Below are 18487 nucleotides of genomic sequence, written 5' to 3'. Positions count from 1 at the left end.
CAAGCCTGCAATATGCTGTTTTCCCAAGCCTGCAAACCTGGGGAAAACAGTATACAGCTGGCTTAGGAACAAAGCATATAGCAGGCTTAGGCAAACATCAGATAGCAGGCTGAGGAAAACAGTATATAGCAGGCTGGGGAAAACAGCATATATCAGGCTTGGGAAAACAGCATATAGCAGGCTTGGGAAAACAGCATATAGCAGGCTTGGGAAAACAGTATATAGCGGACTTGGGAAAACAGTATATAGCAGGCTTAAGAGCACCACATATTGCAGGCTTAGGAACACAGCATATTATACTGTTTTCCCCTGCCTGCTATATACTGTTTTCCCAAGCCTGCTATGTACTGTGTTCCTAAGCCTGCAATATGCTGTTTTCCCAAGCCTGCTATGTACTGTGTTCCTAAGCCTGCTATATGATGTTTGCCTAAGCCTGCAATATGCTTTGTTCCTAAGCCTGCTACATACTGTATACTGTTTTCCAAAGCCTGCTATATACTGTTTACTGTTTTCACAAGCTTGCTATATACTGTTGACTATTTTCCCAAGCCTGCTATATACTGTTATCCCAAGCCTGCTATATACTGTTTTCCCAAGCCTGCTATATACTGTTTTCTCAACCCCACTATATACTGTTTTCCTAAGCCTGCTATATGATGTTTCCCTAAGCCTGCTATATACTGTTTTCTCAAGCCCACTATATACTGTTATCCCAAGCCTGCTATATACTGTTTTCCTAAGCCTGCTATATACTGTTTTCCCAAGCCTGCTATATGCTGTTTTCCCAAGCCTGCTATGTACTGTGTTCCTAAGCCTGCTATATGATGTTTGCCTAAGCCTGCAATATGCTTTGTTCCTAAGCCTGCTACATACTGTATACTGTTTTCCAAAGCCTGCTATATACTGTTTACTGTTTTCACAAGCCTGCTATATACTGTTGACTATTTTCCCAAGCCTGCTATATACTGTTATCCCAAGCCTGCTATATACTGTTTTCCCAAGCCTGCTATATACTGTTTTCTCAACCCCACTATATACTGTTTTCCTAAGCCTGCTATATGATGTTTCCCTAAGCCTGCTATATACTGTTTTCTCAAGCCCACTATATACTGTTATCCCAAGCCTGCTATATACTGTTTTCCTAAGCCTGCTATATACTGTTTTCTCAAGTCCGCTATATACTGTTATCCCCAGCCTGCTATATACTGTTTTCCCAAGCCTGCTATATACTGTTTTCTCAAGCCCGCTATATACTGTTATCCCAAGCCTGCTATATACTGTTTTCCCCAGCCTGCTATATACTGTGTTCCTAAGCCTGCTATATGATGTTTCCCTAAGCCTGCAATATGCTGTGTTCCTGAGCCTGCTGTATACTGTTTCCCCAGCCTGCTATATACTGTGTCATGTCAGAGTTTAGATTTCATTCCAGATTTTGGTTATGCTACTCAAAATAAGTTGAAGAACACCTCATTCTTTCTTGTAACTGTGTTTTTTTCTGTGATGCCTATAGTCTATAGTAGCCATGGTAACTGTGGCAACAAGGGCAATTTGGTTTCTTTAGCTTACTTTGAGTAGTATAAATAAACCATTGTACAAGTGGAGTTCTTTAACTTCCTTTGAGGAGTATTGATATGTGTAATGAATTGGTGATGACTCGTGTGTCATTTTCATGTATATTTAATTCTCATTTTTAATCTATGAACAGAAATGAACAATTAATTTCTTCACAAAGCATTATATGATTTCTGTCTAAAGGTGGCAAGATACAGGAAGTAATTATACATACAGATTGCTGAAGGATATCATGTATATAATGCATTGTGAGGTGTCAGTACATGAACATTTACATTTAAATGCCAGGATGGAAAACTTCAAAGGGTATATTTCTTTAAATGGTGGATTTATTTGCAACAAGGTTTTACAGAAAAATTCAATAAAAACTATGACATACTTAGACTATATTAGACTCGAAGGAACTTCATTAAGGCAGATGTTCACTCATGTCTTATGGTTGTTTTTTTCTCCTACTCTGTCACAAGTTTCCATAAAAAAGTGGTAATAGCCAGAGGAGGAAATGGTTATCTGACATAAAATAGAGATTGAGGTCTATCTTTCTAAATGATCAAGATGCTGTCATCATACTGGGGTTGGGGGAGGCTTGATGTTTAAGCAAGACAATCTAGTAACTGATATTCTGAGCAGTATTCCACATGTGAGACCTTGCTATGCTGACACGTCTGTTGTAGGCAGTGATAACATGTAACACACTGTCTTGAGCTGAGAAATTATCTTGCTGTCATGACTGTGTTGTTATACGCCACATTCAGTAACATTCCAGGTATATGGCGGCAATCCGTAAATAGTTAAAACTGGACATTCAAGCCAGTGATCACTATCATGAGCATCGACCGGCATGATTGGAAACAGATGACGTGTCAACCAAGACGACAAACCTGACAACCTGATCCCATTAGTCGCCTCTTATTACAAGCATGAGTTGCTGAAGATACATTATAACCCGGACCTTCACGGGGTTGTGAAGCCTTAGTAATACATGTCAGGTGTGTCTGGACGAGTCCTTACCAGACACACCTGCATGTGATGTGGCCTACTTTGATGCTGAATCAAGCATTCTCCATGTCACTCGTGTACCTACCTGAATATTATTTGCTTCTTTCAATTGATGTGAACAGTATTTTGTCAGGTAAGGTATGTTATTGATTTTGTTCAGTTTGACCATGGTGACACTTGCTGTCATGAATTCATTCCAGTCATTACTTATGCGGTCCTACTAATGAGACCCAGCCCTGAATGTACCTTCACTGTGCCCACAGAGGTCCCTCACTCCCCTGAAAGTGCCATGAAAGTATTTTCTCTGAATGTACCTTCACTCTGCACAGAGTTCCCTCCCTCCCCTAGAAGTACCCTGAAAGTACCTTCGCCTTTCTCTGAATGTACCTTCACTGTGCCCACAGAGATCCCTCCCTCCCCTAGAAGTACCCTGAAAGTACTGTCGCCATTCTCTAAATGTACCTTTACTGTGCTGACAGAGTTCCCTCCCTCCCCTAGAAGTACCCTGAAAGTACCTTTGTCTTTCTCTGAATGTACCTTCACTGTGCCCACATAGTTCCCTCACTCCCCAGTAGAAGTATCCTGAAAGTTCCTTCGCCTTTCTCTGAATGTACCTTCACTGTGCCCACATAGTTCCCTCCCTCCCCTAGAAGTACCCTGAAAGTACCTTTGTCTTTCTCTGAATGTACCTTGACTGTGCCCACATAGTTCCCTCACTCCCCAGTAGAAGTATCCTGAAAGTACCTTCGCCTTTCTCTGAATGTACCTTGACTGTGCCCACAGAGTTCCCTCCCTCCCCAGTAGAAGTACCCTGAAAGTACCTTCGCCTTTCTCTGAATGTACCTTGACTTTACCCACAGAGTTCCCTCACTCCCCAGTAGAAGTACCCTGAAAGTACCTTCGTCTTCCTCTGAATGTACCTTGACTGTGCCCACAGAGATCCCTCCCTCCCCTAGAAGTACCCTGAAAGTACTGTCGCCATTCTCTAAATGTACCTTTACTGTGCTGACAGAGTTCCCTCCCTCCCCTCGAAGTACCCTGAAAGTACGTTTGTCTTTCTCTGAATGTACCTTCACTGTGCCCACAGAGTTCCCTCACTCCCCAGTAGAAGTACCCTGAAAGTACCTTTGTCTTTCTCTGAATGTACCTTGACTGTGCCCACAGAGTTCCCTCACTCCCCAGTAGAAGTACCCTGAAAGTACCTTCGCCTTTCTCTGAATGTACCTTGACTGTGCCCACAGAGTTCTATCACTCCCTTAAAAGTGCCTTGACAGTGACTTTGGCATACACTGATCTTACAGTTCACCTTTCATGCTTTGCTACAGTAAGCTTGTCCCCACTTTTGCTTATGGCCATACCACTATGATGTAGGTACACTGTGGAGTAAATGAAGTTCTATCCAAATACTTTTTTATTACATAGTAAGATAAACAGTACTATAGTTTTTACCTATAATCATGTCTTTTTTACATTTTCTGACATCTTGAGTTCTTGGATTTTCAATGGGAAATTAATATGTTTATGTTGTTTATGAGGCTTTGATACTGTTCCTCAGTTCTGACTGTTTGACTCATTCTGCTGAATCTGTTCAAAACAGTCCGCTCCCCTTCACTACCCCCTCCCCTACTACCCTTCTCTACCACCTCCCCTACTACCCTTCACTACCCCCTCCCCTACTACCCTTCACTACCCCCTCCCCTACTACCCTTCACTACCCCTCCCCTACTACCCTTCACTACCCCCTCCCCTAGCTACCCTTCACTTCCCCCTCCCTTACTACCCTTCACTAACTACTAACTAACTAACTAACCCCTAACTACCTCATCCCTCTCCTTTTTCCCCAATATGAAATGGCGGGAGCCTTACCGTTGAATCACCTGTTCACTTGTCTATAGATTATGGCCAATTATTTCCTCAACAGAACAGTTAAAGCACCCCAGCAATTAGATCCAGCAGGCAAACCTGAGAGAGGAGGTGAAGAAAACACCCTTCGAAATATTTTCTTTCATAAACATTTCAAGTAAAGTCTAGTTTTCATGTAAATGATTTTGTAGTTTTTTGACAGAACTGTATTATGAGGTTTATGGAAAGTGCAGTAGACAAACCTGAAAAAACGTTACAAGTTAGCAACAGATTGTGGATAGCACCAAACCTGATAAATACAAAACATGAAAGTAGCAATTTGCATAATTTGTTTGAAGATCTAGAGTGACCTCCATGAAGAAAAAAAATCATCAGGTGTGGATATTATGGATAGAAGAGGTAATAATATTGGATTCTATATAGACAATCAGTGCCTAGTTGTATGCAAGGATACCTTGCACGTGACTCATACACCATATGGTAGGCGAGGTGACGCTGCGCTTCACTGACCCTAAACCCACATTTCTTCACAGCCCTGTACACAATACTGAGCAGGTGCCCTGGATCATTACCCCAAACTTCTTACGTTTGTTTTTTTAAGCAGTATGTATTCATCATATTAAACTGATTAAATTTCAAGAAATATGAATACGCTTACAACTGAAGCACGGGAGATGTTTGAGACGCGCTTGCGATACCTGATTTTGGGGAAGCTTCGTAGGTCTATTGTATTCCTGGCTCGCCTGCAATCTGGTGTCTGTCTGTCTTGGCCCTCTATGGAGGACTGCTTGTGTGTGGACTATTGTGTGTTTGGATTGGTGTTGCTTTGATCAGATATTGTGGTCCTGGTGTTGATGGTAGTTGTACTAGTTAGAAATATTCTGCAAGGTGTTGGTAATTGATGTCCTGAAGGCTTGGCACCTACTTGGCTTGGACAAATTTGAATTAATGATGCAGGTAGTCTTCATTAAATTTTGATTGTGTTATGTGTAAATGTTCAATGTATTTTAGGTACTCAGGGAAAATATTTATTTTTTCGTTGATTAAGTGAGTTGGGATTAAGTCGTTTAAAGTCTTTAGATGAAGGAAATATGTATATGTTGTGAAATGTAGTTACCTTCCTCCCATCAACATGACTAGGATGCCTTCCACCCATCAATGTGACATCACCTTCCACCCATCAATGTGACATCACCTTCCACCCATCAATGTGACATCACCTTCCACCCATCAATGTGACATCCACCTTCCACCCATCAATGTGACATCCACCCTCCACCCATCAATGTGACATCACCTTCCACCCATCAATGTGACATCCACCTTCCACCCATCAATGTGACATCCACTCTCCACCCATCAATGTGACATCCATCTTCCACCCATCAATGTGACATCCACCTTCCACCCATCAATGTGACATCACCTTCCACCCATAAATGTGACATCCACCTTCCACCCATAAATGTGACATCCACCCTCCACCCATCAATGTGACATCCACCTTCCACCCATCAATGTGACATCCACCTTCCACCCATCAATGTGACATCCACCCTCCACCCATCTACGTGACATCCACCTTCCACCCATCTACGTGACATCCACCCTCCACCCATCTACGTGACATCCACCTTCCAGCCATCAATGTGACATCCATCTTCCACCCATCAATGTGACATCCACCTTCCACCCATCTACGTGACATCCACCCTCCACCCATCTACGTGACATCCACCTTCCAGCCATCAATGTGACATCCATCTTCCACCCATCAATGTGACATCCACCTTCCACCCATCTACGTGACATCCACCTTCCACCCATCTACGTGACATCCACCTTCCAGCCATCAATGTGACATCCACCCTCCACCCATCAATGTGACATCCACCCTCCACCCATCAATGTGACATCCACCTTCCACCCATCAATGTGACATCCATCTTCCACCCATCAATGTGACATCCACCTTCCACCCATCAATGTGACATCACCTTCCACCCATCAATGTGACATCCACCTTCCACCCATCTACGTGACATCCACCCTCCACCCATCTACGTGACATCACCTTCCACCCATCAATGTGACATCACCTTCCACCCATCAATGTGACATCCACCTTCCACCCATCTACGTGACATCCACCCTCCACCCATCAATGTGACATCCACCTTCCACCCATCAATGTGACATCACCTTCCACCCATCAATGTGACATCCACATTCCACCCATCAATGTGACATCCACCCTTCACCCATCAATGTGACATCCACCTTCCACCTATCAATGTGACATCCACCTTCCACCCATCAATGTGACATCCACCTTCTACCCATCAATGTGACACCCACCTTCTGCCCATCAATGTGACGTCCAACCTCTACCAATCAATATGACTTCCACCTATCAATGTGACATCACCACCCATCAATGTCACATTCACCTTCTACCCATTAATGTGACATCCATGGTCTACCCATCAATGTCACATTCACTTTCCTCCCATCAATTTGTCATATACCCTCTACCCATCAATGTCACATCCACCTTCCACCCATCAGTGTGACATCAACCCTCTACCCATCAATGTGCCATCCATCAACATGACATCCATCTGATCAGTATGGCATTTTCCCAACTATATGATCCTCATCTTCCACCAGCATCACATCTTTCGAACATGGTGCTCACTTTCAATGAACATGACGCCCATATTCCTTAAACCTGACTACCACCTCCCATCAGTATGACAGTTTCACATCACCATGATACCTGTCCCCCATGAAAATGATACCCGTGTTCCCATCAACATAACATGCACCTCCAATCAATGTTATATTTCCACTGACTGAAATTTGCCTTCTTGAAAACAGTACAGGTTTAAGGTCACCATAAGAATTGAGCAATAAGGACAATTGTGTGTGCTCAGACTCTGTAATGAGACAAGCATCACGAGACAACTCTACTTAATGCAATGACACATCGTGACCTTCCATGCAGGAGGCATTGGGATAAAACAAGCACTGTAGGCAATCAAATGGGACCAGAGCTGACTATTGAGCTGCAAGTATTTCAAAGTACACTTGGAATATTTTCAGAATAGATAAGAGGAATAAAACCAATCTGTATGGTAAAGCGCTTAATTTGGGTACAGTCACAAGAAAACTGTTGCCTTCAATTTGCCTGACCTTTTATGGTTGCCAGAGAGATGAAAATGTTCTTGATTTTGATTGAAGCAATCCAATAACATTACAACATTTTGTGGGGTGTACTCATCAGGATTCCATTTTATATCTTGCACCATCTAAATATTATTTTACTTGTGTTTTTTGATGCATGTTTGTCCTATTTATGGGGTGATGTTTCAGATTACTGCAGTCAAATTGTATTCTGTGCATGGGAATTTATTAGTCACTACTAATTTCTCTAAGATACCATGCTGCCACGTTTAGATATAAGATGTTGACTTCATGCTGGCCAGTTATTTTCTTATCCCCTTAAGTTTGAAAATCAGGCATGGTAACATCTAATACCATGATTGACATTATTTGTAGGACAAAGAATCTGTCACTGACCTCTCCAGTTAAACATCAGGCAAGGCAACATGAAATACCATGTTATTTGTAAGACAGAGGATCAGTCACTGGCATCTACAGGTGTCCACTACTCTGATATATTTAATTATGAGATGATGATTTTTATACTTTTATTGACAGAGCAGTCAGTCGATGTGTTCCTGACAGTGAAGGTAAATTATGATTCTTTCATCTGTGAAGTATTGTTTAGGTTATGTTCACGGTGCGTTACTGATATAAAGGAGTATCTCTGTGTAACCGTGGCTCTGCACTGGCTTGGGGCAACATTAAGAGTGAAATAAAATCACTTCAATTTTCTCTTTTGATATTTATCTTTATATCCTGGGTCATTAAAGAGATGATCATTCAGATTCTGATAAAGCAGTGTTTAATGAGAAGTAGAATGGCGGGAGGCACGAGCGGCTTGTTTTCAATGCAGTTCCATGCAAAGATGATTTTCAAGTGAAATCTGAATGGTAGAGAGAGCAGGACAATGATGACATCGTTATGGTTACTGATGTGTGAACTATAGCACCTGCTGGTGACGCTGTCTGAGGTGACTGAGGCAAAAGGAAGTGGCGTGTGCTGGACATGGGATTAAGACGTGATCACAAGTGTGGGATGACGTGATGGTGGGTATGGGATAAACCTGGGTAGGTGGGGTTGACTGCAAGAGTTAAGGTGGCATGTAGTGAGGATGGAAATGGGATGGACTTGGTACTGTGAGGTTGACTACAAGAGTTCAGGTGGCATGTAGTGAGGATGGAAATGGGATGGACTTGGTATGGTGAGGTTGACTACAAGAGTTCAGGTGGCATGTAGTGAGGGTGGAGATTGGATGGACTGTGGGCTTGTAGGGTGAGGGTGGGGCCAGGTTTGATATCGAATGGTCAGGTTGATTGCAAGAGTTAAGGTGACATGAAGTGAGGGTGGGGATTAGGTGGAGGCGGGACAGTGGGTTCTTAAGGTAGCATACAGTGAGGGTGGGGATTAGGTGGAGGCGTGACAGTGGGTTCATAAGGTAGCGTACAGTGAGGGTGGGGATTAGGTGGAGGTGGTGCGGTGGGTTCTTAAGGTAGCATACAGTGAAGGTGGGGATTAGGTGGAGGTTGGGCGGTGGGTTCTTAAGGTTACTGTACAGTGAAGGTAGGGTCATGTTGGGCTCATACAGTCATAGTTACTTCATTGCACTAGATTTGTCAGCAATGAGACTCGCCTCTTTTACAAGGGATATCAAAAAGTAGTGAGTCTAACTATATTCTTGATGTCCAATGTTTGTACAGTTCCCATATTATTTTGAAGGGATCTTTAGCAAAACCCTTTCCAAAGTTTCCCACATGTGGGTATTGTGGTTCATGAGATATGAGTCATCACAACACATTAGGGTATAATTATTTGTAAAATAATTGCAAAAAAAGAAAATATGTCATTTGGTACCTCTTGGATAATGTTATGGCTTCAGATAATATCATATAACATATGTTCAGAATGGTACTGGATGAATTCCCTTCATAATCAACAGCCAGAGAGTTGGACTGATTGATTTATATTTAGACTGAGGCTGTTTTTCAAGGACGTCCCCATTTTGATCTTTCAAAAACATTGTGTCCAGATTTTCAGATTTGGACTTTGCAATATATTGTCAGCTGAAACTTGTGTGATCATTCAGTATTTAGTTTGAACACTTGGCATTATGTATGAATAGTGAAAACATATGAATAGTAGAATCAGTTACATCCTTATGATGAAGTCATCTGGAAGAGGGTGTGTAGTGTCTCCAAAACAAGCTCTTTCAGTAAACATGAAAGGGATGAGTCACTTTAACAAGTGATTGTAATTTCAAATTGCTTTTTGAATATCTCAGTTTGATTCGAAGGGACTTCTACCTATCTCAAACACACAAAATGTTTCTTCATATTTCTTACGACCCAGGAAGGTCCCGGGGTAGAATAGGCCTCCAGCAACCCATGCTTGCCATAGAAGGCGACTATGCTTGTCGTAAGAGGCGACTAACGGGATAGAGTGGTCAGGCTCGCAGGCTTGGTTGATACATGTCATCAGTTCCCAGTTGCGCAGATCGATTCTCATGTTGTTGATCACTGGATTGTCTGGTCCAGACTCGATTATTTACAGACCGCGGCCATATAGCTGGAATATTGCTGAGTGCGGCATCAAACTAAACTCACTCACTCACTCACTCATTTTTCTTGCATATAAGATTAAAAGTCAAACAAAATGGGGATCGTGAGGCTGGAACGTAGCAAACCAATTTGCTTTAGGTTGACATATTATGTAGAAAAATAAAACATAAAAACAGTTGCATTCATATCATTGTCCAGGTGAGGCTGAATACTTGGTCAAACCCCCTTGTAGCAACATTCCAGCAATATCATGACGGGGATTGTCGACAGCAAAGATCACTTCCAAAATACTAGTAGGAGTTCATCAAAAAATGTTCAAACTTGCTCAGGGACGCTAATTCTGATTTCTGTTACTGAAATGCTAAGCTTCCACTAGCTGGTTGGTTATTTCTATTATTTTTCACCATGTTCAGTAATGCTGGTGCTCTGTCATGACATCTGCGAAGTTCTAACTGATGCAATGAGCCTGAGTCTGTACAGGTGGGATCTGACGACATGTATCTGCTAAGTCAGCATGCCTAAGCACCCAATCCTGTCTCTTGTGACAAGCAGGCCAGGGGGCTAATGTGCTGGTTTAAGTGTAAGCTCCTCCCACCAAGAAATAGTGAGTGAGTGAAATTAATTTTATTCCGGGCTCAGCGATATTCCAACAGTATCATGGTGGTGGACACCAGAAATGTGCTTCACACATTGTATCCATGTGGGAATCAAACCCAGACCTTCATCATGACAAGTAAATGTTCCTTCTAGGCTTCCACCTCCCCTCATCCCACCATAGGCCTAGGTTTCATTCCCTGTTTATCTGTTAAGGATGGTTCTGGTGTCCCCTGCCACAATATTGCTAGAATATTACTAAAATCATTCTTACAACAACCATGTACTAGAGCAGAATTCAAGCTCTTTATATTTTCCAGTTTATTTGAATGCCTGAAAACAAACATGTAATAATTTATTTTTTTTCCAATTTCTGTCCATTATGACGTAAAGAAATCTAATTGAAATGAGCCTGAACTAAAACATCATGAAGAGTGTTAGCAAATCAACAAACAGCTTGAGCATTTAACCTGATTTAAACCCTTCCCTTAATATTTCTGTTGTGAGGCTCAACACTAATAGTTTACGCAGTAACACGCAGTGCAGTACAATAGGCCAGAGTATAAAGGTTCAGACCCACTCCTCATGAGCCCTGTGTGAAAGGCAGCTGATTGGCTGACCTGTGATGTCATGTTGGGAGTATAAATACTGTGATATTTTTGTGTAGACCATGCATTTGTTCAAGCAGAGAAACAAGCCAGTTAACAGCTTCGGGTACGGCTCATGTTCACACCCATATACACATTGTTAATTTTATAGAAGTTGTACAGAAGACCTAAATGACACGAGGATTTAGCCCTTTCCCTGCCATGTGTAAAACAAGATTACACCTGAGGAACTAGTTTCAGTTGTATTCAGTGGAACAGACTACTAGAGATTGCAAGTCATACCTTGGAATGACAGCCTAATCAGAAGTTGAGGAATTTTACAGTGCTGTTTGGGTGTTTGTCAAGCACCTCTTCCCTTCAAGCTCTTCCATATAAGTTGAATGTGTTTTGGGTCGAGAATCACACGTTCCAAGTGGTATAAGGTGAGATTAATGTTTACTTACTCTGAGACCCCCTACTGGACTCTCACTGCCTTTGCTCCCAAGCTTTGTTGATGTATTTTACTTCACAGTTTAGTTACTCCTTACAGGAGTACAGCATTTCATCATATATGAGCTTATTGAATGTATTTCACAAATATGGTAATTCTGTAACATTCATGCTTTGAGATAAAAATGTTTAATATGATTTTAATGTTTACAGTAATCACATGTTGCTGTTTTGACATACACTTGTGTTATAATGAATTTTCTGAGTACCTTGTTGCACCTTTTTAATGAATTTAATGCTGAAAAGAATGTTTAATTTGTATTAACTATATTGTGAGATAATTTTAGAAATATTGTGCCAGTGTGAAATAGCTTGGTTTCTCACAAATACCTCACTGCACATCTTATGCAGCTCATCTTGAAATAGATCTGAAAAAAAGATGTGGAATGCTAGAAATCTCAGTTGAGATTTGAAAAACAATATTCCTAGTCATCTCTTGTTTAATACAGAGAAACAGAGCCCATGGTAAATCCATCAGGAGTAATGGAACAGATTGCAGTGACCTTGCTGTACTAATTATGTAAAGTTTAAGCACTGATGTATGGAGAAACAGAGTAGAACAATGACAAGGGTTACTAAATGGACATGTTTCTATTGCTTAATTAAGGAAATGCTTGAGTTGTTAAAACTGAAAATCCTTTTCCCTTTGGAGTTGTCAAGACCTTGTCAAGTATAACATGTCAACAGAACGCAGAGCAGGATTTGAGGAGTTAAACCTTCACATGGTAAAGGCATGGTCACACCTTTCACAAACATGGCTTTTCAGTTGGAGAGACTTATCCTGTTGTTGAACTTTTTGCCCAATTTTTCATGATTGTCTCTTTTTTTGTTGTTGAGAAAGCATGATATTCAGTTAGATATGGTTGTTTACTTGTCACACTGTTTCACCTTGAGCAGTGTACTGTTATCTGAGGGTAACCTGAGTCATTTAGAGTTGAATATTTGTCAAATGTATTTTAAAATGTTCAACTCTAAATGTCCTGGTTATAATACTCACTGACATAATAGTCTCCATAGATATTGGAAACAACTTGTGACAGTTGAATAGGAAAGAAAGGTTTTTGTGGTTTTCTTCATATTTTGGGGAATATTTGTTTTGGCAATGTCATCTATCAGGTCTGAACAAATTAATCACTTGTCTGTCTTGTATTCATCAAGAAATGGCTGAACCAGACAAACCAGTGATTGACAGAATGACCATTGTCTCTGCTTAGGGCAAAATGGCAATAATTCTGTCAAGCAGATCTTGATTAAGTCAGTTAGTTCAGATTTTGAGATAACTGTTTTGTACTAGGGTCCTTGTCACAATTATGACCCAGTCATACATTTTATGATTTCTCCTTTTGATTCTGAAGTTATCAATCCATCTAGCTAGTGTAAACCAACACACTTCTTCAATATAGCATTATTGATCCATTTTTATCTCAAACTCTCAAATCATCCTTTGAATAGCAATGGTTTAAACTAGCTGTTTCTGAAAATTGATAATGTATTGACAATTTGAGCCTGAAACATATTATGATTTAACAGCACCTTTTAGCCAGCCATCTTCTTGAAAACATTTTTTGCTTCTGTTGACAAGTCAACTGATTGTGCTTGTCATGGTGTGTTGGACAACCTGTTGGCCAGTGTGTGTGATAACGACTACAATGGCCACCACTCGAGTGCATGTTCACTGAGCCCCTCCCTCACCCACACACAGTCAGGATATACGGCTGGCAACTTCAATAGCCACCATGTCAGTGTTTAATCATGTGGGTACACTTCATACAGATTTGTAGGGCATGCGAGGAGTGTGCTCTCTTCTCTCACTTTAAGGTTGGTCTACTGCTCTGGTGTTTCATATCCGTGTATTTCTTGGTTTTGTTTGCTGTCTAATGTCACTGTCAACTGAAATATGGGCTTGAAAAGTTTAGGAGTGCATGTGTGAGACGTGGCTAAGGGAGCTCTGTTTTCAATTGTGTGAAATATATCAATGTTTTATTCAGTTGACCATTTTGTTATAAGTTACCATTCAGAAAAAATAGCAATAAAAATAGGAAAATTGTCAAAACTGTTTCGGTTAAACAGGCTTAAATCACTTGACTTCCTGAGGTCAGACATACCTTGAAACTGCTATAAACTGACTATAAAGGTTAAACTGTGAAAAGTATTTGAAATATTTACAGCATTTGAAGCTTAATAGCAGAGATAGAAAAGTACATTCATGAAAAAAAACAGATACATAACCTTTTGACAAGTTAAATACCCTTAGTTTTCCAAAACAAACCCAAACAAAGTAAGTTCAAGGATGTTACTTTCGGCTGGATTGGATTGGACAATGACAAGTTGGCCATTATTGTTCATTATCACAGCGCCATGGGTCAAGCAGAATTATTGGAAAATGAGCCTCAGTTGATACCCTATTACTGAGGAGAGGGAAAGGTTAGGTGATCCTTTGACACTTAAATTACCATTTGAAACACGTCCTAAAATAAGGCACCACTATCCTGCTTCACTCTAATGGGGCTGTGGACTAGCCTAGTGGTTAAAGCATTTGTTCGTCACACTGAAGACTCCGGTTTGATTCCCTCCATTGGTATAATGTGTGAAACCCATTTCTGGTGTCCCCAACCATGATATTGCTGGAATATATTACTAAAAGCGATGTAGAAAACCAAGAAGGAACGAACTCATCAATCTTTCAATCAAACAATCAGTCAGTCAGTCAATTGGTCAATCAACCAGTCAATCATTTAGTTTGAATCCAGACTGATAATTCAAACCTACCAGCAGATTCATCTGTAGTCTTATCAAGACATTGTTTTTCCATTTGTTGTGTTCATGATATCTAGGTGCCCTGTAAGATGTAACAACTTGCATCATGAGCCAGGGTGGAGTGATTGCTGTCGGGGCTGTGTGACTTTGTCAGCACTGTTATCAAAGTGATGTGTGTTTGTTCTAAGGCCTTTACACTCTGCTGACACCATTTGATGATGTGTCTTTGTTTTGTTTTGTTTATACTAGCGACACAAACAACAACAGTCACGCTGCCCTTGAGCTGACTTGTTACATATGTTAGCAGGACCCAGGGGTTGCATGCTTGAAATTCATGCATACCTACGTGACTAAATAGTCAATTAGAAACATTTGGCAGTGCTGGATATGCTGTTGTATGTGCAGGTGTGGTAGGGAAGTGTCTGATAGCTCTCAAGGAATGTTGCATAAACAACTGATACGGAACAGGAGAACGACAGGGTAAATACCTGTCACCTTCCTTTTGCGGATTTTAGCTGCATTTTTTATTCCTTAAGGTTTGATGGGGGGATACTTAATTGACAGATATCTCTATTTCAACCATTTTTTCTTTTTGGGGGGTCCTACATTTACTAGTATTTTCAATTAATAGTATAAAATATCGCTTCCTCAGTAGAGGTATGGTTGTAGTAGGGTTAACAGTGTTTCCATGTATATAGCACCACACCAAGTATGCTCATTGCACTAACAACACAAGAAAGGATGTACATTTTGTTGAGTAAGCCTTTTAGCCACAAAATTCAACACTTGTGACTGTAGTAGAACATTTAAGTCTTCTGCAGTGTTTGAAGTTTGACATTATTATCTATTTGTATAAACTGTCTTCCAAATCTGTCAGATAATGTTCATGACATAATAAAATATAGTTTATTCTATTTTGGTGTAAATTGTATGTTGTCATTATTCACAGAATGTCAGTTAAAGACAGAAAAAAAACCCCATAGAACTGGTTTGAAGAAACTTGCTTAATAGTTAAAAAGATTTTCTTTTGGTACTATGCTGTAGTGGTTGTGCAAATGTGATGCTTGTCATGGTGGTTCGGCTGCATTGGAGGCTCTTCATTTGACCTTCAGCCATTTCCATGGACCTTGACAGTGTCCGAGAAGATTAATCCCTTCATGTTTTAACTGGAAAATAAGCTCTATCCCAGTAATTATCACTAAGTAAGTAGAGTTTGGAAAAGTCATTTGAGAGTTATATTAATGACGATTACAGAAATTCTACAGCATACCACAGAATTAAAAGAAATAGTTGGATGAGGATTTGGTCATAGCTGACCCTTCAAAAGGCCCAGGTTGAGGAGCCTCACCTCTTGTCACCATTCCCCTAAAAATCTCATTTTTCATGTTCTCCATGAAAGCTGAAGTGTTGTATCAGGAACTTCTTCCCAGTGAGAATCATCATTTGAAAAACATTTTAGCCCCTGTTCAGTTGAGTATTTCAGAGCAAAAGAAAATGCTCATTCCTACTCTCTCAGTGATGAATCTGAAGTGTTACTGTAATCTGTGTGCTCACACTACTCACTCATCTCTGAATGTCCCTTTAAGAATGAACAATTAGACTATCATTTGACCCATCCTCCATCATGTCACAGCAAGAGAAAGTGTTCTCCACGCATGTATGTATATATAGCATGTACTTGCCTACCTGCTTGTCACTGTTTGGACAGGGGTGGAGCGGAGCTGACAACTGAGAAGTACGCCTCATTACAAAGGCAATTACAACCTTTGTACATATACTCACAGCCATTGTGCGGATCAGTGCCGTGATTACTGGTCTTCTTGCTACACCTGACCAGTGGTCAAGGACATTATGATCAAAATGGTTACACGTGTTTGTTGTGAAGGCAAGGTTGTTGGAGTACTGAGTTCATTCATAGTGTGAGAGACAGGACAAGCGAATTGATATTTGAAGAGCTTTAGACAGACTGGGAGTGAGGGACTGCAGTCTTAAAGGGAAGCTGTCACTTCAGTGTAACTCCTGTTGGATAGCCTTTGGATACAACTACCTTGGTTTGTAAAACTGTTTTCACTGTGGACTGAATGATGAGAGTTGACTTGTTTACCTCCTTAGCTCATTTGTTATTTCAGCAGGAATCCACCTTTATTTGTCTTTTAAGTCGTGATAGAAGTTTATTTTACACTCGTACATCATCATCAACAAGCATGATCACTATCATGTAAATATTTGTAGGTCAAGAAATGCCAGAAATATTGTATTGTATTCTCCTCCAGAATCAGGAATATGATGTTACACTGTTGATAAACAGAGGCAACTTGTTTCTGTATGAATCTCTTTTTTCATCTTGTTCAACAAATACAATGAAATATCTTCTGAGAAAAATTTAGTGAAATCTAAAATTGTCAGTTTATAAACCATCAGAGTTGTCCTCCATGTTGTCCATAAAAAACCTAGTTTATTGGTAGCATTTATGTATACCTTCCCACAGTCATCAAAATACCAACTGTAATAAATGTCAACATAGGCGACAGCTACAATTTGGTTTGTCAGTTTTGTGTACATTCACCTCGACTCTGGCAGCTGCAGGTTACATGGTATGCACAGTTACGACTACCCTGTTATGTAAGCTGCAAGCTGGATATCTTGAACCAGATGCAATATTAAATATTGAATTGGAGGAATCTCTACCAACAGCCTTAATAAGGACTTCTTGTCAATTTTTGTGGTAAATGTGAAGAATATACAAATTACATGTGATTTCATGGTATTTGATCGACTGACCCAGCTAGTTTGTGTGTAGTTATGTTCCCATGAACCCAAATAAATAGGCCATGCCCTCAAGTGGACCACTACTGCACTTAACATTCATAGCAAGTGAAAGGCAACAAGAGCAAAAAGGAAAATAAATGATGGAAACAAACTAATTTTACAATGGAAAATAGTTGTTGTAAATATATGTCTGTTTACAATCAAGCACTATATTTTGTTGTTACTTTTTTGTGGGAACTATATGTTAACAGAATAGAAAAATTAAACAACCACTCAGGCACTATGTTTTATTACCTTTTGTGTTGGTACTATATGTTAACAGTATAGAAAAATTAAACAACCATTTGGGCAGTGTAAAAACATGATCTCACACAAGCCTTGTATAAATTCTTTTCTTTTGTTTCATGAATCATGCAACAAAGACTCACAAAGAAGAAAGGAAATAGAAAATACAAAGTCTGAAATTATGAATGTCTTTTGTTATGCCTCTTGGGTTCTTTTCATAATATTGTGGCTCCTAACATGAAATAGAATTATATTGTACCCTAATCTTGTTTTCTGACTGACATGATCATGACTCTGCTATCAGCTGGAGTTTAGTTAATGTATGGAAAAGGATCATTTTCCAATGTTGTTCATGTAAGATTTGCAAGTTATCTTGCTTGGTCAGCACCTGAAGGAAACAGTAACCCATTTAGGCACAATCTACATTTGGCCATGTCAGCAATTTGTAGATACAAATATGAACCATTATAAACATCCAGTACAGGCTGGAGTCCAACAAACAGTCGATTATTGGGTCCAATAAATCCCTTGACAGAGGTCATTTTTTAAATGAGCTGAATGAATCGTCATAAACAATCTGTGATCAGTCAATACCAACCCTGTTCCCAATCTTATGTCACTGAACTAGGTTATGAAGGGAATCTTATGAGTGAATGGAAATTTGATAATAGCCACAGGTTGTCTACACTCACTTCATATGACATCTTTTTGGAGAGCAACAACATGGAAGTGAGTCATTCATCAGACTGAAAGGAATATGTGTGATTTGTAAGTGGAGGAAATGCCTGGCCACCTACTCCCTGATGTGGGGGATTCTGGTGTAGATGG

At 40.2% G+C, this 18487-nt stretch overlaps 1 protein-coding gene across 2 annotated transcripts in view; it reads left to right on the top strand.

Moving 5' to 3' along the window:
* Positions 1–18487, top strand: part of LOC137274653 (GRB2-associated-binding protein 1-like) — a 51499-nt gene that overhangs the window by 18593 nt on the left and 14419 nt on the right. The window contains exon 1 of one of the 2 annotated variants that reach the window (XM_067807965.1): positions 11506–11781. The exons of the other annotated variant lie outside the window; for it this stretch is intronic. Within the exon in view, the coding sequence (XP_067664066.1) occupies positions 11740–11781 (42 nt within the window). The 5' untranslated portion in view covers positions 11506–11739. Of the gene's footprint in view, positions 1–11505; positions 11782–18487 lie in introns of those variants that run through there. 2 annotated transcript variants of the gene reach the window in all.

Source organism: Haliotis asinina, chromosome 2, assembly GCF_037392515.1.
Source record: "Haliotis asinina isolate JCU_RB_2024 chromosome 2, JCU_Hal_asi_v2, whole genome shotgun sequence".
Taxonomy (NCBI): domain Eukaryota; kingdom Metazoa; phylum Mollusca; class Gastropoda; order Lepetellida; family Haliotidae; genus Haliotis; species Haliotis asinina.
Note: the sequence above shows the minus strand (reverse complement) of the source record. Positions and strands in the feature narration are given on the sequence as shown.